The sequence below is a fragment of the Orycteropus afer genome, unplaced genomic scaffold (genome assembly GCF_000298275.1).
Source record: "Orycteropus afer afer isolate SDZICR_OR568_19922 unplaced genomic scaffold, OryAfe1.0 scaffold00342, whole genome shotgun sequence".
Taxonomy (NCBI): Eukaryota; Metazoa; Chordata; class Mammalia; order Tubulidentata; family Orycteropodidae; genus Orycteropus; species Orycteropus afer.
This window is the reverse complement of record NW_006921929.1, coordinates 3,252,088-3,274,576: the sequence shown is the minus strand read 5'-3', so window position 1 is coordinate 3,274,576 and position 22,489 is coordinate 3,252,088. Positions and strand designations below refer to the sequence as shown.

The following is a 22,489-nucleotide window of genomic DNA, read 5'->3' as shown; positions in this document are numbered from 1 at the left end:
GTTCAAGGAACTGCTAAGCAGGTATGTGATATCCTTACTTTATAACTGCAGTTGGGGTTGTAAAAATACTGAGTGATTATTAGTACCTAATATTTAACTGTGTCATCTATGATAATGAAATGAGTACAGGGTTCACCAGTGGAATATTTAAAAACATAAAGACCAAACGAAGAACCTAGAGAATGTTTGAAGAAAAAATTCTCTACATTTTTGTTTTACATACAAAATTACTTTAACATTTGATTACATAATAGAATAAAAATTAATCCCTCATAAAACTTTTTTCCCTTAAACATATATAAGTAATCTATAAGAACATTTTGCAAAAGATTCAAATGATACAGAAACATGTATGAAAAACTTGAAAATACCCTTATAGCCAGTCACTCTCCTTCCTTCCCAAGGATAACCATTTTAAACAGTGTACTTTCGTCAGCCCCACTCCTGACTCCATAGTTTACTAGTGGTTAACCAGGAATCAGAATGCCTACATTTAAATTTCATCTGGACTGTCACTTAACCCGTGTTTTGGTTCCCTCGATTATAGAATGGGGTTACTGATAGCTTCTGAGTATTAAATAAGGTCATTTTTGTAGAGTGTGTAGAACAGTGCTATTCAGTGATAGCTGTTATGTTATACAAATGCAAACGTGTATCTGTATATATATACATACACATCCCAGTCAATTTAACATACATAATAGGATCATGGCCTATGTATTGTTCCTCTGGTTTATTTTATTCAATAGCTCTTGGAGCTCTGTCAACATCAGTATCTTCTTATTGCTATCTCATTTTTCTGATTACTTAGAGGTGAAAGCTCTTTGTAAATAGACCATTTCTCTTCTGAAAATTGTCCATTTTTATTGTATTTATCTTATTACTGATATATATTAAGTATATTTTAGTATATTAGTATATTTTAAGTATTACGTATTAAAGTATGTTACAAAAATTGTTCCCAAACTTAAATTTCTTAACTTTGTTTTTAATCCTTAATTCTTTAGCTTATCTTGAATTTTAACTTTGTGTATGCTGTGCAGCAGGGCTAATCAGGTTATAATGTGTTATTGGATAGTCATTCTTTCCCCACTACTTGAAATGCCACCTTTATCAGAAATGAAATATAAACATACACATAGTGCAGTGCATTGGGTTTCCTTATGCGGACTTTTTGGCCTGAGTTTGTGGGGGAGAAAAAAAAGAAAAAACTTGAGAAGGGATTTCCCAAGTGTTTGACATGTCCTGGGTAAGCTGTAAAAGCTTTATGGTTTGTAACTTTTATACCACATGGCTGGGAAATTAACACAAGGCCTGAGTTTATTTGCATAATCGAGGATTGTTTAGGCTCTGAACCTGATAAGGAGGCAGTGCCTTAAAATTGACAAGAAATGTCCTACATAAAGGGCTGAAAAACAGGTTCTAGGGGTCCTCTTGGGCAAGACCTAGAAGGATGGGTGCATCCTTTGGGATACAGAGGCCATGCACTGAGGACCCTCCCAGGCCCAATAAGGAGCTGTAACACTGATAAAGAGCTGTAACATTGATGGAAAGGTGGACTCAGCAAAAAGCAGAGCAGTCAGCAGCAACTGGTAGAATCAGCAGTGGCCAGGAGAAGCCAACAGCCCGGGCAAAGGAGTGACAGTGGAGTGCTCAGAGTGGGCCAGGATGAAACAGAGGTTTTGGGGTCTTCTTGACTGACAGCTGAGGGTGTTATATCCATTAGGATATAGAAGCCTCTGGTAACGTAGCGCCTAAGGCACTTGACTGCTAACCAGAAGGCTGGTGGTTCAAACCCACCAGCCACTCCTCGGAAGGAAGATGGGGCAATCTACTTCTGTTGTGATACTGCCTCGGAATCCCAAAGAGGGGTCACTGTGAGTTGGGTCCGACTTGACGGCACATAACAACACTGGAAAGCCTCTCCGACCTGTAACACACCTACAGCTGTGGACTAGCAGTGATGTCAGAAAAGACAACCAGCAGGCTCAGATGATGGCAACAGAGCAGAGCAGAGCAGAGCTGAGAGCTACATTATGAAGAACTGAGGAGTGATAGGCCCAAGAGCAGAGCTATCCCAAGGCTGCTGGTTGAGAGCTAGGTCAGTGACAAGAGCAGAGCAGACATGGAGAGTGTGCAAGTGCACACGTGCGTGACAACAACAGTACCCATGACACACACACCGATAATTTAAGTGGCAATGCAGTTCAGGTACAGGATCCACAGTGCACGTGCCAACACTTGAACCATGGCACACCTGCCCTGCCCAGTGATGTTAAGAGTAAACATCTATTTCCAGGAGGGGGATCCATCTGAGACTATGCTCTGTGCATTTCTGTTAAAATTTTCTCAGTATTTTTAAATTAAAAACTGTTATTATAGGTGTGGTGATTCTGTGAGGCAGTGGATACCCCAGCATACTATTGACTGAACACAAAGAATGCAATGGAGGAAGCAACTGGTCAGAAATAATGGAGAAATAAGATATACTTGGCCTCCATCTCATGGGAACTAGCTTTGGACTGATTCTCAAAGTTAGTCCTAAGTTACAGGAATTATCACTTCACACAGCTATTTCTGGGCTGTTTGGTCTTTTTTTTAAATCTATTGCTCTTTTAATCTAATCCAATTATCACCCTATTTTAATTTCCATAGCTCTATATCACTTTTTAAGTCCCTGGGTATGCAAATGGTTTGTGCTCAGCTAGCAACCAAATGGTTCATGGTTTGAACCTACCTAGTAGCACTGTGAAAGAGGCCTGGTGACCTGCTTCCACAAAAGCTTACAGCCAAGTCGACTATAGAGCTCTACTCTGTAACTCATAGGGTGATCAAGAGTTGGAATCGACTTGAAGGAACAAGACAACATACCTTTTTTTTTGCTTTTTGCTGATAGGACAAGGCTTCTCATTATTATTATTATTTTCCCCAGAATTCTCTCGGCTATTTGTGTATTTTTTTACATATGTGTCCTAGAGATATTTCCACTTTAGAATCTAGGTCTACTTCATTTTCAAGTGCATCTCATACAATAGCTGTAACACAACTTACGTAATTTCTTTACTGATAGACATCTGTTGGGATGGTAGAAAATTTACAGATCAACTGACAACTTAAAACATTCATCTTCAGGGACATGTCTATCCACTTATCTTCTTTAGTACTACTGATTTTCTTCATAAAGATGCTCCATTTTCCATTAGCTACTTCATCTCCCTAACAAGGACCATGTGTATTTGAAAATGTAGGCACTTATTCAAATGTGCAGAAACTGACTTTTTTTTTGCAGTAATGAGCACCTTGCTCTAGAATCCACTCTAACTAGTGGCAGAATTGGGGAAGGACGGACAAATACCCCAATTAAAAGAATTCATCTTTCCTGGATCTAAAATCCTCCTTTGGTAAATATTTGGTCAAATTAAAATCCCAATTCTTGTTATGACTATTTCTCTCCTTTACAGGGACCTCCCATACCATCTTTTCTTAAGTTGGAGTCAGTGCAGAGAGCAGCTCTTCCTGACAGAAGTGGGAGAGGGTTCTTCCTTGCCCTCTTATGGATCTTCACCAGAGTATCTTCACCTCCCCCTGATACTGAAATGTTGTGCCTGGTAGAGGCAGAGGGTCTAATCCTGCACTCCAGGTTTACTAATCCCAAAGTCAAGGCTTCTCCTAACTACCCTCATTAATTAGAAACATACTTTTGACAGAAGCCATATACCCTTCACCTGTTAACTGTGTAACTTCTCTATTCATTTTCAGCCCAACTGTTTATACCAGGGGAGTATGAAATGTTTGTAAACTCACATTGTTGTTGTTGTTGTTATTTGCCGTCGAGTCGGCCCAACTCATAGCGACCCCTCCTTGGGTTTCCGAGGCAGTATCACTACGGAAGTAGGATTGCCCAACCTTCCTTCCGAGCAGTGGCTGGTGGGTTTGAACCGCCAGCCTTCTGGTTAGCAGTCAAGTGCCTTAGGCACTATGCTACCAGAGCTCCCAAACTCACATATCACATACAAATCCACTCCCCAACAACCCTGCAGGCCCCAGAATGCCATCTGTTGTTGAAAGCTGCAATAATAGGGACTGCTACATCATGAACATACTGATCATAGATAAGTTTAAAGAGCTGTTAATATCATACACGGTAATAATTTTTCCTGGAAGAAAGCCATAAAATGGAACAGCTGGTAACATAGAAAATGGCACATTTCTCTTAAAAAGTGGCTGGAAACCAATTCTGAGAAGCTACCCTTAGCACACTAAAGTCAGAGAAGTTATTAACAAGGGTAATGGGGGTGAGGGGAGACCAAATAAATCTTTTTTTCTTTATAAATTGCCTTTAAAAAATAGAAAAGTGGAAGTAACCTTTAAGTTATCTCTCTAAGGCCCCTTAGTGTTCATACTAAGTAATTCTAAATAAGACTCCTCTTCCTCACAGGTACCTAATCCTAAAGGCTAGTCACAATGCCATGCTTCCATCCCCTCACCTGAGGTTAAACAAAAAGGGAAAGATTCACAGTCACAAGTCCATGGAAGCCACAAACCTATCAGAATAGAAGAGAAATAAATCCAACATACAACTACAGAACAAGTTATTTTATTTTGGTAAGTAACAGCAGTAGTTGGCAATTAAAAAAAAATTATTTCACCAACAAGATACCACATACCATAAAAAGGAATAAATTTTTCTACACATGTAAAATAAAGGTCTTGGTTATAAAAATCAGACATTGTGTCCTAACTTCATTTAGACAAGACCACACTATAGAAAGTGCTGAAGGCTGTGTTAATGTAAAAACATAGGGCAGGAATGTGGCTCCTAAGATCATCAACTCAGTTCTTATTTATTAAAACAAATCTTCTTTCTCAACCATCAGGCTCACTAGCAAAGCTCCACCCAGGAGGCAGAGAGCATCTCTGCCTGGGTCAGTTACTTTCAGTATCTCAGTCTTCCAGCAAGTAGTTAGGATTAACTACCAAGTAGGGATCTTCTTCATAGCTCTCACCGCCATCTGTAGAGCCTTTCAATCCAGCTTGGGTGAGCTCAATTAGAACATGATCCTGCGAAACACAAACATCTGTCCTCAGGTCTCCAGCAGTACTTAAAAATGACCAGAACACCAAATTTGATCCTTTGTCTGAATGACTGCTACCCATACCTCCCCAAATGCCTAGAAAAAGGATTATACCTTTATCAACAGTTTGCTAAAACCTGTTCCCATTACAATGCTGACCTCTTCATACCATAAATCCTTTTTGAAACATTAAGAAATATAATAAGCTTAACAATACTGTGATTTTAACAAGATGTCCTGGCACATTATGCCAAGCACTGTAAGTGTAATTTCAAAAAGGATAGGAAGAAATGCTTTAATTTTGAAGAATGTACAATAGTCTCTGCATCATTCAACAAATATCTGATACCTCTATGAGCCATCCACTGCTATAGGCTATAGACTTAACATTCTAATGAGGGAGACATACTAAAGGCCTCAATAAAGACTATCCTGCTTGGCTATGATCAACACTATGAAGAAAAACAAAGCAGGGTAAGGGAGAGGTGACAGCAAGGGCAGGAACTGCTACTTCAGACAGGTTAGGTAAGAAAGACTTCTGGTGGACGTTTGAGCAGATACCAGAATGGAGGAGGGTTTATCTGAGGAAAGAGACAAAGGACAAGTGCCAAAGTCCTCATGTTTGGTGTACGTAAGGAACAAAAACAAGGGCAGGGTGGCTGGGGTGGTACAGGTAGGGGAAGTGGCATGAAGTGAACAGAACTAGACTACATAAGGTCCCGTAGGCCATGTGGAGGAGACTGTCTGGTACTGTAAGTATGAAGAGAAGCCCTGACAGGTCTTAGAGCAGAGTGGTTAAAATAAAGAAAGTAACAGCCACAAAAAACCCTATATTGACCTCACTTGTGGGCAGAGAGCCAGAACAAAGGGTGCAGTAGTTAGAAGGCTCCTGCAGAAGTCCAGCATGGTGGCTTGGGTGGAAGTGGTGAAGATGTTGAGAAATGAATGGAGACTATATTATACGCTGAAGGCTGAGCTCACAGAATTTGCTGTTGAAGAGGAGTAATCGTGAGGAGAAAAATGGATGAAGGTCCAGTGTCTGGGCTGTAAGAATTGGGTACATGGAAATACTGGAGAGGAAAAAATCTCTTCTGAATATATTAAGTGTGAGATGCCTACTCATTCAGAAACAGGCAGCTGGCTGGCTATATAAATGTGGAAGGTAGAGGTGAGGGTTGGAAACATAAATGTGGGAGTCATTAGCCCATGGATCGAAATTCATAGAGCCAAATGAGTTCACTTAGGTAGTAAGTGTAAAAAGAAGAGGTCTGAGGACTGACTGTAGTGCACTCCATTTAAAAAGTGAGAGGAGGAAGGGTGAGTAAGAGACTAAGAAACTGAGAGAGAAGACTCAAAAAATGTGGTGACTAAAAGTGGTGAGTGAACAAAGCATTACCAGGAGTGATCATCTGTGACAAATGCTGCTGACAGGTTGAGTACTGAGAATAATAAACTGATTTGGCAAGAAGAAAGGTCATTCACTGGTGACTGGCCAAGCAGTGTTTCAGGAGTGGTGGGTGGTTTGAAAACTTTACTGGAAGGGGTTCAATAAAACTGAACAGGAGGGGGAGGAGAGAGATAATAGAGGGTCTAAGTACAGACAAGTCTTTTCAGGACTTTTTCTGTAAAGAGGTATATAACTAAGGCAGCAGCTACAGGTGAATGTGTAACTGGGATTCTCCAGCCTCTTTAAGGTGAGAGATATTACCATATACCATACATTTTTTATACTGACAGGAATTATCTAGTAAAGAGCAGGTAATTGCTAATGTAGAAGAGGAGATGATCCCAGAGCAAAGTCCTTGAGCAGGAAACAAAAGGTAGGTTCCCTTTAGAAGTCGAGGATTGGTCTTAGATGCAAGTAAGACACAGACAGAAAGAAGGGAGAAATATAAGAGTGATTAAAACACTCAAACACTAAAACTCTTATCTACCTTTCCAGATTTAACTCAAGTTCTGCTTTTAGCAGAGCAAATATGTTCCTTACATGCTCTAATTTATCCTTTGTTTTACAACTTGTAACTCTGACTAGCCTACAGTGATTCAAAATAAATGAACATCAAGAAACAGACCACACTAATGCACCTACAGATGTAAGCCATGAACTCCCTCCCATTAAGAACTCAAGCTGTAGAATCTGCAAAACACCACATAACGTGGACGAACTTGGAGGACATTATGCTGAGTGAAATAAGTCAATCAGAAAAGGACAAATATTGTATTAGTCCATTATTGTAAAAGTTAAGGAGAGGTTTATCTATAGAAAGAAATGTTCTTTGTTGGTTACCAGGGGTGGGAGGGGAGGGGAGGGGAGGGAATGCTGTTAGATAGATAGAGATAAGTATTCATTTGGGTGAAGAGAAGGGCAATGTACCAAATGTGAGTGACCAATATGGCGACATTGAGGAAGAGAAAGACATAGAGAGGTACATGGGAGGTACAGACAACAAAGATGAACCCTTTTGCACATACAGTACTGCATTGTCAGTGAAGGCAAACATGGGTATATGGGTGGATAGATGGGTGGACAGGCTGAACTATTAGGTATGTCTATGAAATGGGGAGTGTATCCAAGAACATGTATAGAGTTGGCAGACAATGGTCCTTTAAGTTTATGTGAATGATCAGAATTCCCAGGTGTATAGTAGAGCTGACAAGGGGCAAGGTTGTGGTCACTGCTTGGTCACAGCCAGCTACCCAGAGGGACTGAGCAGTTGAACCTGTGGGCTCAGGACCATAGTGGCAGGGGACATCAAGCTCAATTGGCATAATGTATTATACAAAACATTGTTCCACCTCCTACTTTGGTGAGTAGCAACTGGGATCTTAAAAGCTAGCAAGCTGCCATCTAGATGCAACGATGGGTCTCCCCTCATCAAAGAAGAATGAAGAAAACAAAAATTCATGGAAACAATTAGTCCTTTGTTGTTGTTGTTATGTGCTGTCGAGTCAGCCCTGACTCATAGCAACCACTCCTTGGGTTTCCGAGGCAGTATCACTACGGAAGTAGGATTGCCCAACCTTCCTTCCGAGGAGTGGCTGGTGGGTTTGAACCGCCAGCCTTCTGGTTAGCAGTCAAGTGCCTTATCCACTATGCTACCAGAGCTCCTGGTATACCACCCGATCTGTAGCCTATACGACCATGAGACCAGAAGAACTAGATGGTTCCTGGCTACCACTGTCATCCACTTGGAAGGGGATCGATGTAGGAGATTGTTGATAGGGAGAACAATGTGGCACAAAACTCAAAATCATTTGGAGAAAAAAAAAAGAGGGGGGGACCAGGTTTGCTGGTCCAATAGAGCCTGATGAAACCACTGAGACTATGGCCCCTAGCTGCCCTTCAGGTGTGCAACTGAACCCACACCCATGGTTTCCAGCCAAACAAAAGACAGGCATATGAGTTGAACATTTACCTCTGAAAGATACACTCCTTGGAGAGAATAACCATGGGAGAAAGAAGGGCTGCTTATGCACAGGGAGACAGCTCAGGGGGCAGGAGTGCATGGAGGGATGGACACAGGAAGAGGTAACTATGGGGAGGAAGTGGGAGGGGAGCTGTTGCATCGTGGTCAATGTCATGAGACAAAGTATATGTGAACTGCTGTATGGAAAGTGAATTTGCTCTGTAAATCTTCACCCAAATCACACACACACACACACACACAAAAAGAGAACTCAAGCAAGTGCAGTTCTGTACGTACATAGTGTGTGAGTCGATGAATGACTTTTTCTATGATTCTCTTTTTATTTATAAGTTCCTCTTCAGAGTCTATTTCTGATTCAATTTCCTTCAAGTACCAGTTAATAAGTTCACTCCTCTTTAATGACGACTCATCCTCTTCTGCAACAAAAATACATTTTGAAAGGATTAAGTTATTCTTCTAGCAAATTGTATTGCCAATCCTCAAAGTCTGCATACACAACAAAATCATGGACAGATCAGATAACCATCAAGCTGTCAGAAAGTAGATCTGCTGAAATAAGGTTTGTAATGTTCCAGCATAAGCCTGAAATAACCTGTCATACTACTTATTATTAAAGGATGCTTTACTTTATCCTGAAGAAGAGAAAAACCTAATAAAATAGAGATTATAAGAAACAAGTTTTGTAAAGCTATTAAAATTTCCAAGTAAGAACATCTTTCCTTTATCTTTTTACGCTTTATAAGAGAATGTTTGCCAGTAAGAACTGAAAGCATAAATTAGGAAGGAAGCAACATCAAGGAAAACATTTCAAATGTAATTTTTCCTTTTGAGAGAAGACTTTATGGAACTGACGTCAACTAAGATGTGAAACCCATGGACATTCACTCAAAAAAAAAAAAAAAAAGCAAAGGATACCCAAACAATTTACTCCAGTAAGGTCTATGTGTCTTAAAATTCCAAGGTAGTTTAATCATAAGCAAAGTTGTGACCCAGATAATACAGTAACTGCCACAGATTTAAAGTGATTTAAACATTTTATTATGACTGTACTGAAGTTACAGTGATCTGTCCACATGCTGCTGTACAAGTGACCTCCTTGGTTTAAAGGTCTGCTCCTTTATTAGAGAACAGCTGAGAGCTGAAAATTTATAACTCACTTGGCTGGGTTAACAGTACCTTTTTTTTCTTTTCTTTTTAAATAAAGAAGCCTCATTAAAATTTAGTGGTGGAATGCAGACAGTGTCTGAGTGCTAGTCTCATCAAATCATTGCTCCATCAATGATCTACCATGTTTAAAACTCAATTGGCACAAGGGAGGAATGGAATATGAAGTATATCGTGAATACAAGAACATGCAAGCTCCCCCACCTTTTTATGAGAGAACAGAGTGGGAAGAAAACCCAACATCTGTTCTAGTGGCTTCTTTGTTGCCTTCTCTCCTCCCACTGATCTAGTCCCTAGCAGAATATGAAGGAGAAAACTACGGCTCAAATCTTTAGTAAGCTAAGAGTTTCTGGTGCTTTCTTCCTCCTTAGAGGACGAGATATGCCCAGAAGCCTGCATTCTGAGTCAGCCTCAGAACTTTTAAATAAGAATCACTCATAGTTAGCCACCAGTAGAAATGCGTAATCTTTGGTTTGTTTCCCCTTCTGTTTTGTGGCTTCCTGTACACAGAAAAAATTTGGAATAGTATGGTAAAGCAGTGAACTGTAGGACATGTATTAGTGTCCAGATACCATACCATTTCCTGTGAAAAGATACAAACTGCACTTCATTTCTAGTATGGAATGGCTTTGGGTGGCACACACTTCTGAGCTCATTTACTTGACTCTAAATTATAAATACCCTAGGAGTCCATCTGTTTTAAATTGTCATTATAAGCAGCAATAATTTTGCATCTGTAAAAACATTTGTGTCTCTTCACATGTTACTAGGTCCCAAATTCTGCTTCAAAAATATTATTAAAGGTAAGTACTATTACACACACAATACTGTATTATCAGTAGCAGCAAACTTCATAGGTATACAGGCAAAAAGATCAGGTATCAGATCAGAATGGGAATTACGACCACACATAGGTTGGACTTAACAATATTCCTACACATTTGTTATTGTTATATGCTGTTGAGTTGGACCCGACTCATAGTGACCCTTCCTTGGGTTTCCAAGGCAGTATCACTATGGAAGTAGATTGCCCAATCTTCCTTCCAAGGAGTGGCTGGTGGGTTTGAACCACCAGCCTTCTGGTTAGCAGTCAAGTGCCTTAGGCACTATGCTATCATAGCTCCTTCCTACACCTTTATATGTGCTACAAAACTGTCCATATGCCGTATAGAGCTAACAGGGGACAACAAATTCAAGATAACTTCTTAGCTACAACTAAGCACCTAGACAGAGTGAGTCTCTGGGCCTGTGGCCTCAGGATCATGGTTGCAGGGGACATCAAGGTCAACTGGAGCAACATAGTACATATAAACATTGTTCTGCACCATGCTTTGGTGAGTAGCAACTGGAGCCTTAAAAGCTTGTGAACAGCCATGTAAAATGCAACCACTGGTTTCTTCTTGTCTGGAGCAAAGAAGAGTGAAGAAAATCAAAGACATATGGAAACAGTTAGTCCAAAGGACTAATGGACCACGAGCCTATATGATCCTGAGACTAGAAGAACTAGATGGTACCTGGCTAGCACTACCAACCACTTGGAAAGGGATCAAAACTGAGATACTGGACAGAGTGGGAGAAAAAGTGGAAAAAAATATTTTAAAAAATAAAACATAAAAAAGACCAGGATTACTGGTGGGGTTGGTGAAACCCCCAAGATTATGGCCCCTAGTCACCCCTCAGGCCTGGAATTGGACTCTCTCCCACGGCTAACTTTCAGCCCAACAATAGATAGGTCTATGAGCTGAACAACTACACCAGAGAGATGCACTCCTTAGAACAATCTATCAGAAGGGCCACATTTGCACAGGGAGAAAGCCAGGAAGGCAGGAATGCACAGGTGGGAAGGACACAGGAAAAGGGTGACCACAAGGAGAAGTTGGAAGAGACCTGTTACAATGTAGAGACTGCAATCAGTGTCACAAAACAGAATGTGTATGAACTGTTGAATGTAAAACAATCTGCTTTGTACAGTTTCACCTAAATTAAAATAGGCCAAGGACATTAGTAAGAATGATCCATAACCCTCTGTCTGGCAATGAACTTTTGGGGAAAGGTGCAGCCTGGCAGGCATGCTGGTACACTGGAGATCTGCGTTGTTAAAGCGAGCCTGTCTAACGATTTATAATCTCTTAGGGTAGACATTACAATCTTTAGCAATTAGCAACAGCTTATGTGAATATGGATTATGTAAAAGACTAAGCATGTAAGCAGTACTAGGTACAGCCTTACCTTCTTCCATCTTCCTGAGGTGAAGCACAATAAGGTTAGAGATTCGGCAGTACTCAGAAAAATTCAGCCTTAAGGAGGCTTTGGGAACAGACTCTTGGTTTATGTCATCAATGTGGCCATTGATTCCATTCACAGGTGCAGGGCTGTCAGCATGGCCTAAGTGAAAAATTAACTATTTGAGTCTTGACTGTTTATAAATATACTAAAACCAAACCAAACTCACTGCTGTTGAGTTGGATCTGACTCATATAGCGACCCCTCTTTGGGTTTCCGAGGTGGTATCACTACAGATGTAGACTGCCCAACCTTCATCCTGAAGAGTGGCTGGTGGATTTGAACTGCCAGCCTTCTGGTTAGCAGTCAAATGCCTTAGGCACTACGCTACCAGAGCTCCCTATACCAGTTGTATTTTAATACTAACTCCAAAATACGGATATGTTTATACATAGCATTTATTAAAGTTATGAATAAAATACAAGCAAATCTGTAAGCACTACTAGTGAAGACAAACTATTTTGGGAAGGAATACGAAGGATGAAAGATACAGTTTTCATGATCCCAAAATGAACTTGCAATATTATGTATAAAATAAAAAAATTTGGTATTTAATTGCCTGTTCTCATAGCGTCCCCTCCTTGGGTTTCTGAAGCAGTATCTCTAAGGAAGTAGATTGCCCAATCTTCCTTCTGAGGAGTGGCTAGTGGGTTTGAAACACCAGCCTTCTGGTTAGAAGTCAAATGCCTTAGGCACTACGCCAACCAGAGCACCCATTTTTTTCTTAAATGTTTTTAAAAAACTTTTTTCTAAATTTCAAAAGCAAAGGAACAATACAAATAAGGGTGGAAGCCAGGAGTTACGACCACAAACCATAATCATCTCAGTGTATTTCCTCTCAGTCTTTCATGTATATCTATTTTACATCAATTATTTATTTCTATTTTAGCTTGTAAACAATAAATACAACTGGATGTCTTTTCCGCTTTTGCTACAGACTTCTAACCATTAACAAGTGCACCTTTACGCTGACATCTCAGAAAATTTTTCAGTTTTAATTCCAAAACAGTCACATGAACAAATATCTCACCATTGATGCCACCTGGGCCCTCATCTACCTCCATCTGGGTCTCTTCTTCTTGATCTAGATTGACATCAGGTGTTTCCACACGGATGATTGATTTATTCAGTAACCTGAAAGCTTCCTTCACATGTTTAGGTTGGACCTGAATGGATCAAGATGATGGAGGTCAGTCTTCTTAATATAACAGATTTTCTCTAGACAAGTAGTTGTGGTATTTTGGGTTTCTGTCTCTCTCTCTCTCTTATCTCTCTCTCTCTCACACACACACACACACACAATATAACTTAACCACATATTCAACAGAACAGCTAACATAAGGTAATTGGTAAAAGCCTTGAAGATATAGAAATGATCTAATAAAAATCAAGATGGGAAAAGTTGAAGAGGGCAAGGAGATATGTGAGACTGAGTAAGTTTGTTGACTGACAGATTGGGGCAAAAAATGATAAATTAAGTGATATATACAGAAGTGTATTTGTACAAAGGTAAATACTAAGATATTATTTACTAATTTCAGGTGGTTAAATAGGAGGGACAGAGGAAAGAATGAAAGATGCCAGATTTATTACTGTTCATAGCAGGAACCAAAGGAAAACTAATATAAAATAAAAGTATAATAATAAAAATAACAACTAGAATAAAATACAAACCTTCCTAATACCAGAACTGGACATACAAACAAAAGCAGAGACCACGCAGTGACTTTTAAAAGAAAAAAATGCAATAGATACATCTTTTCTATCCATAAATGTAAATGGGTTTAATTCACCTAAAGAAAAAGATTTTCAGACTGAGTCACAAAACCCAAGTCCATACTGTACACACTTAAACTGATTCAGAAATGTCACAAAATAAAAATATACACAAAAGCACAACAAAGTAAGGTGACATTCACACCAAGAACTATCAGAAAGGCCCCTCCTAAAGTTAAAGGGCGCAAATCATAATGAAAATCTATGTTAGTTGAAAATCAGACTCATAAAGCAGAAATTATTAGCTATGGAAATGCAAAGAGACTATTACTATATTATTGGTAGGAAAAATAGAAACTATTAATAGGAGACTTTTAATTTACTTTTCAAGCAAGACATGCTGCCCTGAAAAAAGATATTGAGCCCATATGACTTAATAAGGTAGATCTTATATATATATACACTCAAAAGAATATTTGAAAAATCAGGTATAATTAAGGTAAATGAGGCATTATGAGCGAGTTATAACTGTCTTAAAGGGCCATTATTTGACGGGCAGGTGGTGGTGCTGGTATGGGATCACTGTCCACCTATTTTACCTAAAGCACTGGTTCATTCATGGCAAGATAAGGTACTTGTACCAGAATGTAAACCAATCTTTCAGTGAAGAAGTCTTGCTATTAAAAAAGCTAACTAAATTAAACAGTATCATCTAAGTAGACACACAGCATGAGCCAAAAATAAACATTTCTGTTTTAGGTGGCTGAAAATTTTGTAGACACAGAACCTACCCAATTCTAGCTATTATAGTGTACTTGGATAGAAAGAATCAAAGATGTCCATTCATTAAGTTAAACTCATTAAATATATAAATTTAATGTGATCTCAATAAAAATATATAAATTTAATGTGACTGTCAAATTTTGTTTTTTTTTTAAACTAAGTAAGCTGTGGTAGTTGTGTGTCAATTTGGCTGGGCCTTGTTTTGAATGGCTGGGTAGCTATATGTAGTATTCCCCATGATGAGACTGGTAATCAGCTCCGTGGTGCAATGTACTAGAGCAGCTGAGTAGTTGCCTTAGGGATGTGATCTGCTTCCAGTATAAAAGATAGCTTTGAGAAAGGTCTCTGAGCTTTTCTGGCACACTTGGACCCTGCGTATAGCCCATTCTCCATTCAGCAGCCTGTCATGATTGTCTGCCAATCTTGGGACTGTTTCTAGACTTGAACTAGTGGTCTGCCATACTGATTAATTATCTTGGGACTGTGCTATTTTACTGGTGGAGCTTGGGTTTCACAGTCTTAGTAGCCAGCAGCTGCCTGAGTTAAGAGAAGCCTCCAGCTTCAGTGGGCTGGGAGCAAGAGGCAGAGCTGAAGCCCAAGGTCAAGGGGCCTTCACCCAGCCCCTAGAGCTGGCACCAAGAACTTGGAATTCTACCCTCCTAAACTATAAGAGAATAAATTCCTGTTTGTTAAAACCCACCACCTACTTGTGGTATTCCTATTGGAGCAGCACTGAGGTAGCCAAAAATATAAGCTTTTTCTCAAGTTCATAACAGGTTTAAAAGAACAATGAGGTAGAACTAGCCCTACATTTTAAATATATTAATTAAAATATCACAGTACAAATGTACAAGGATGCTGATATTCCAATGGAACAGAGGAGGAAAAGTTCAGAAAGAGATCCTAATATGTGCAAGAATTTAATATATAATAAAAGCATTGTGAACCAGGGTGGGAAAGATGGATTTTTAAACAAATGGTGTAACAACTATGTAACTATCTGAAAAAGAATCAATGGAGATTCATACCACACATCTATGTTGTTGTTGTTGTTATGTGCCATCGAGTCAAACCTGACTCGTAGCGACCCCTCCTTGGGTTTCCGAGGCAGTATCACTACGGAAGTAGGATTGCCCAACCTTCCTTCCGAGGAGTGGCTGGTGGGTTTGAACCGCCAGCCCTCTGGTTAGCAGGCAAGTGTCTTATCCACTATGCTACCAGAGCTCCCATAGCAGAATAAATAACAAGCATTTGGATGATTTAAATGGGAACAATGAAACCATGTAAGAGGAAATCATGGGGAGAACTCTTTTATAATCTCACAGTGGCACAGGCCTCTCTAATAAAATAATAAGTACTTCTATCATAAAGTCTGCATGGCAAAACCTATCATAATCAAAGGAGGAAAAAAGCATAAACTGGGACTATCTACCATTCTATCACATAAAAAAAATTTCCCAATGTATGGAGAACTCCTATGACTCTCTTACAAGAAGTCCAACCCAACAGATAAATAGACAAATATAAACAATAAAGGAAACAAATATTGCTCTTAAATATGAAAACAAACTGCATTTATTTTCAAATCATGTGAATTTGCCACCTAAGGACTAACTTAAAAATGAGTCTATTAGAGATATTATCTGAAGACACATACCCATTTGATGAAACTTATTTCAGGAAATACACTCACTCTTCACTTAGCAACATCATTATATTTCAAAGACCAGGTCATTATGTGAAAGTCTGCATTCTGTGAAAATGGAGGAGGGCTACATCATTCCACAACTGCCAACTCACTGAGAATCATGGCCCAGCCAAGTTGATACATAACCTCAACAGCCACCAGTACTCTTGTCTCCAAGGTATCCTGGAGTTCATTACTGCCAGCTGTATGTCCTTAAAGCTCAAAATAGTCAGACAGTAGATGTAATGAGATAGTTGAGGAGTGAGGAACAGGTGTATCATGAAGAAAGAGTACAAATGTTAGCAAGTACGTATACACTATGCTCATGCTAAACCTTTCACCTTCATTCTAGAATACCCTTTCCCCCAAGGTCTCTGCCTATCCAAATTCTAAACATCCTTCAGTGATCAGGTTTAAACAAAGGAACTTCCATAAACCTTCCCTCTTAATCAGTAATGTATTGATTAACCTTTCTACTCTTTGTGAAATTTCTACATAAAATTTGCTATTTTAACTAATTTTTAGTATACAATTCAGTGGCATGAATTATATACACAATGTTGTGCAAGCATCACCATGATCTATTTCCAAATTTTTTTCATCACTCCAAATAAGAACTCTGTACCCATTAAGTAGTAACTTTTCATTACTCCCTTCCCCTGGTAACATCTATGTTTCTATGAATTTGTCTATTCTAGATTATTTCATATACTTGGAATCATACAGTATTTGTCCTTTTGTGTTTGATTTATTTTTACTTAGCATATTTTCAAGGTTCATCCATGTTTTAGCATGCATCAGAACTATATTCCTTTTTATAACTAAGTAATATTTCACTGTATGTATATACTACATTTTGTTTATCCGTTTGTACTGATGGATACTTGGGTTGTTTTCATCTTTTGGCAACTGTGAATAACACTGCAATGAATACTGGTGTGTATTTGTTCAAGTCTCTAAAAACTAATTAACATATAATAATCTATTAGAAATATTATAGGTATACAACTAGAAATGGAATTGCTGGGTCATATGGTAATCACATTTGATTTTTTGAGGAACCACCCAACTGTTGTCCACAGTGCCTATATACCATTTTACATTTCCACCAGCAAAGGTTGGACAAATTGGACAAAAGGTCCAATTTCTCCCCATCTTTGCCAATACTTGTTAATATGAACTGGTATTTCATTATGGTTTTGATTTGCAGTTCCCTAATGGCTAATTAAAAAACCAAACTCACTACTGTGGAGTCAGATCTGACTCAAAGCGACCCCTCCTTGGGTTTCTGAGATGGTATCACTAAGGAAGTAGATTGCCCAATCTTCCTTCTGAGGAGTAGCTGGTGGGTTTGAACCTCTAGCCTTCTGGTTAGCAGTCAGAGTATCATTTCATGTGTTTACTGGCAATTTGTATATCTTCTTTAGAGAAATGTCTATTTCAGTCCCTTGTCTACTTTTTTAAATTTGGTTGTCTTTTTCATTGATGAAGGAGCTTTGGTGACTCAGTGGGTAAGGTACTTGGCTATTAACCAGAATGTTGGCTGTTCAAACCCACCAGCCACTCCACAGGAGGAAGTTGAGACAATCTACTTCCATAAAGACCTATAGCCTTGGAAACCATATGGGGGTTGCTTGCGGAATTAGTCTGAATTAACTCAATGGCAACTCAATGGGTTAGGTTTTTTGTTGATGAGTGGTAAGAGTTCTGTATATATTCTGAAAATTAACTCTTATAAAATATTAGGATTTGCAAATATTTTCTCATTCTGTAGGATGTTTTATCACCTTCTTGATTGTTCATTAGTACACAAAAGTTTTTAATTTTGATGAAGTCTAGTTTATTTACTTTGTCTTCTGTTGCTTGTGCTTTTGGTGCTTCCCTATTTCTTACAGTCTTGCTCCCACCAGATTAGCAGCAATGAAAGGCAGGAGCTCTCTTACTCATCTCTTATCCCACCAAGATGTCAAATTTTGGGTAAACTGAAGAAAATCAACTAAGAGAGTGTGAAAGTATATTGTAAATACTAAAGCACCACTGGAAGAAAGGCCCAGCCATCTACTTTTCAAAAACGAACCAGTGAAAGCCCTATGAATCACAATGGTTTGAAACTGTTGTGCATGGGTTTGCTCTAAGTCAGGGTAGACTCAAAAGCAGCTAACAACAAGGAATAAGAAAACTTAAAAACAAAATGAATCTAGGTGATAGAAATGGTAACTGGAGTCAGAATAGTGGTTATCGCTGGAAGGGGGGCTAAGAGTGAAAAGGGCACAAGGGAACTTTCTGGGATGATAGAAATACTCTATTCTTGAGCTGGGTTGTCAAAGATACATATATGTAGAAAGTCAATATATATGTAAATACATGTAAATTATCCCTCAAGCAAATTCTTTAAAAATTAATATAGTCAAACCATTATGTCAAATAAAATCTTACACTGAACCTACTATATAAAACTAGGTAAAAGCAGATTTGCTTTGGTTGAAGCAGAGATGTGAGTGCTTGAAAGCCCTTCAATATTGTTTCCCCTTTTATCTCCTCACTACCCTCTGAGATGTCACTTTAAAATCAAACATTACACAAACCGAAGGAGGAGAGTTCCCTGTGAGGCCAGGTGCTACATTACCACGTCTGTATCCCCAGACCAGAGGCCCAGCACATAGTAGGGTTTGAATAAATTTTCCCTGAAGGAATGATATTACTGGTAACTCATGTCTACACGCACTCTAAATCCATGACATGATTATCTCATTACAATTAATCTAACCATTCCATTCAAATGGTTGATGACAATCTTCTTAGAAGGACAAATCCCAAGGTCATGTATCCTATGAGCATTCAACAGTTATAAAAAAAATAAATCTACAACAAATGTCAGTATGTCCTACACCAAAGATGAAAACATGTCCATAAGCCAACAAATTAATTCCTCCTTTCTCTTATCATATCAAAGTGGGTTTGATACCTCATCACAGCAGTGCATCCGGGCCATTGCTTCAGAGAGCCGGATCATGCTCTCCAGCTGACGCACTGTAATCCTCCATGAAGATTTGGTTACACCAGAACCATCTCTCTGGCGGAGACGTTTATACTGCTCCACAATGAAGTCTTCTGACTCTTTAGAAATCTGTTTCAGAACACCACTGAAGTCAGAGCAGCATTGTCACATAATAATTTACTGTTTAAATGAAGGGGCCCATTGCCACTTTCCCATGCAAACAAGAACTGCATTAAATGTACATTTAATAGCTCTCTAGGTAGAGACACCACACTGAGTCAAGAGGGTCAAAACTTTAAGCCAGTGACAACGAATTACTACTGAAATGCGTCAAAAGCACTAACACTAAGGAGGGTTGTGAACTCCATATACTAATTTTATGAAACAAGGAGACCTGGTGGCACAGTGGTTAAGTGCTCAACTGTTAACCAGAAAGTCAGCAGTTTGAACCCACCAGCTGCTTCACGGGAGAAAGATGTGGCAGTCTGCCTTCATAAAGATCACAACCTTGGAAACCCCATAGGACAGTTTTGCTCTTTTTCACATTTTATGAATATGAAAAGAGCAAGCTTAGTATTAAGCAAATGACCATTTCTAAAAGAAGCTTGACACGCTGAAGTGATGGAATAGGATATAATGCCTTTCATACCTCAGAGGATGTCAAAGAGCTTATTAAACACGTTAGTGCTCAGGATGTTCTTGAGACTCAATAAATTAATTTATCTTTGGGAGCAAACAGAGTCACATATATGTGCCAGCTGTTTCAGTAAGCTTTTTATTTACTGAATAGCAATAATAAAATAAGGAATATAAAAGGATCCTGAGTTTTTCAGAGTGAGGAACTTAGCATATTAAGGGAGTACACATACCAAGGTCACAGAGAAACCAGTACACAGCATGGAGAACAGATGCCTCTTCACAAAAACTGACCCAGAGCCCTTAATTTTAAAGGACTCACTAAGCTTATCTAAGACACTGAGAGCTAACCCCAGTACCAAGGCTACTCAGGTAATGGTAAAAGATAATTAAAATCTAAGGATAACACCCAAATGTCAAGTATGACAACAAAAATCTCTATCAGAATCAAATAAAATTTTTATTTTTGTATTCTATGATGTATTATGGAGATTTATTTTACAAATAAATTTCCAAGTGAGTATTCTGGAGCCAATACAGATTCAGTCCAACGAAATACGTTAATTACTTCAGAACAGTAATTCATGTTCATCATAATGACCTAGAGGAATGAAAATTCTTCCTCAGAGAGATTCAAAAGCATTAAGTCCATTATTAACTTTGACATCTACATAAGGTTTCAAAAGAATCAGGAATAATGACTGGAGTTAAAGAGCAGCCTGGCCTATTCAATTCTCCAAAATGCTTCTCAAATAAAAATATTTTTATTAGTACCAAACAAGCAAATTAAATAGAATTATTCAGGATTTTAAAAACCAATTTCCTCCTCTCAAACTCTCTGATGAAGAAACAAATGGCTGTTCAAAAAAAGTTTTAAAAATTCAGCTTGTTGTTGTTGTTAGGTGCCGTCAAATTGTCTCTGATTCATAGCGACCCTATGCACAGCAGAACAAAACACTGCCTGGTCTTGTGCCAGCCTCACCATCCTTGCTATTCCTCAGCCCATCGTTGCAGCCACAGTTTATTTTCCTAATATATCCATTATTCCCGACCCCAGTACAAAAGGGTAGGTTACCTTGGGTTTAAACTGTCTTGCAAAGAGAAGATACCTCCTGATATCATCAAGGGAATAGACACGATCAATAGAATCCTCAATTCTTGAATGTAAGTCGACTATTCGCCTGGCAATAGCATAATCTGTGACCTAATTCAAAACAAAAAAATCACTTTGATCAGTCATAGAAATATCAAATATCTACTCTAGATCTTCCCAAGCAATGAAAAAATGATGTGTAGCTAATAAGTGCTTATCTGTCACTGAAGGAAGTATTAAGAGGTACCAATTTCTGAGGAAAGTTTGAACAGTCTAGTTTCAGAGTCTATGCTCTTAACCATGACATTATATTGCTACTCATGAATATATAACCATTCCAGAATGCTACAGCATTGAAAACATACTAAAAATAAGAAACTTTACCCTCAAATGATTCAGAAAAAAAATGTATACATATATAGAGAGCAAATGACAAAAAGCAAATGGGGCAAAATATTAATAGGTGAATCAAATAAAGGGTACGTGGGTGTTTTATGCACTATTCTATTTCTCATAGCTTTTCTATAAAGTTGAAATTATCTCCAAATAAAATGTGTTTTAAAAAGTATACTCCTAAGGTTTTAAAGGTTTATAACTTGATTTTTCCTGCTCCTAATTTAACGAGTCATGGACAAACAGAAATATATGAAGATCAGATAATTATCTGGAAGTTAAACAAATACTTACACGCTTTTTTCAAAGAACCCCACACAAAAAAATAAAACCCAAGTCCCTCAAATAGTCACATAATGGGAGGCAAGTTTTTCCCTTTTCAGATATTTAAAGTTCCACTGTATGGCAAGATATAAGATCAACATACAAAAATCAGTGGGATTCCTCTACATTAACAAAAAGGCCTCTGAAAAGGAAATAAGGAAAATACCATTTACAACAATAGCTACCAAAAAGATAAATATTTAGGAATCTTACCAGAGACACAAAAGATCTATACAAAGAAAACTACAAAATACTACTGCAAGAAACTACAAAGGATCTACATAAATGGAAGAACTTGCCCTGTTCATGAATAGAAAAACTGAATATTGTGAAAATGTCAATATTACCCAAAGCAATCTACACATTCAATATAATCCCGATCTAGAGACCATCAATATTTTTTAAGGATAGGGAAAAACCAATTATTAATTTCATATGAAAAGTAAAGAGACCTCAGATAAGCAAAGCACTGCTGAAGAAGAAGAACAAAGTAGGAAGTCTCACACTCCCAGATCTCAAAACCTACTATACAGACATAGTAGTTAAAACAGCATGATATTGGTACAATGACAGATAGACCAATGGAACAGAATCAAAAACCCAAAAACAGACTCATCCATCTGTGGATAGCTGATCTTTGACAATGGACCAAAATCCATTAAATGGGGAAGAGAGCGCCTCTTTAACAAATGGTGCTGGCAAAACTGGATATGCAGAAAAATGAAACAAGACCCATAACTCACCCCAAACACACAAAAAAACTCAAGTTGAATCAAAAACTTAAATGTAGGAGACGGGGGAAGATGGCAGACTAGGCAGAAGGATTGCACAGACCCTCTTCAACAAAGAAAAGGGAAACCAATTAACACAGACACAGAAGATAATCTTGGACCCCTGAGCCTTGAAGGA

The 22,489-nt window shown here is 38.5% G+C and overlaps 1 protein-coding gene across 1 annotated transcript in view; it reads right to left on the bottom strand.

Moving 5' to 3' along the window:
- Positions 1-4,944: 4,944 nt before the first annotated feature.
- The window catches only part of MCM6 (minichromosome maintenance complex component 6), a 55,534-nt gene continuing 37,989 nt past the window's right edge, over positions 4,945-22,489 (bottom strand). The window contains exons 12-17 of the mRNA XM_007952499.1: positions 20,846-20,974; positions 19,102-19,263; positions 12,981-13,116; positions 11,897-12,052; positions 8,780-8,919; positions 4,945-5,061 (exon numbers count right to left, since the gene is read on the bottom strand). Of these exons, the coding sequence (XP_007950690.1) occupies positions 4,945-5,061; positions 8,780-8,919; positions 11,897-12,052; positions 12,981-13,116; positions 19,102-19,263; positions 20,846-20,974 (840 nt within the window). The remainder of the gene's footprint in view (positions 5,062-8,779; positions 8,920-11,896; positions 12,053-12,980; positions 13,117-19,101; positions 19,264-20,845; positions 20,975-22,489) is intronic.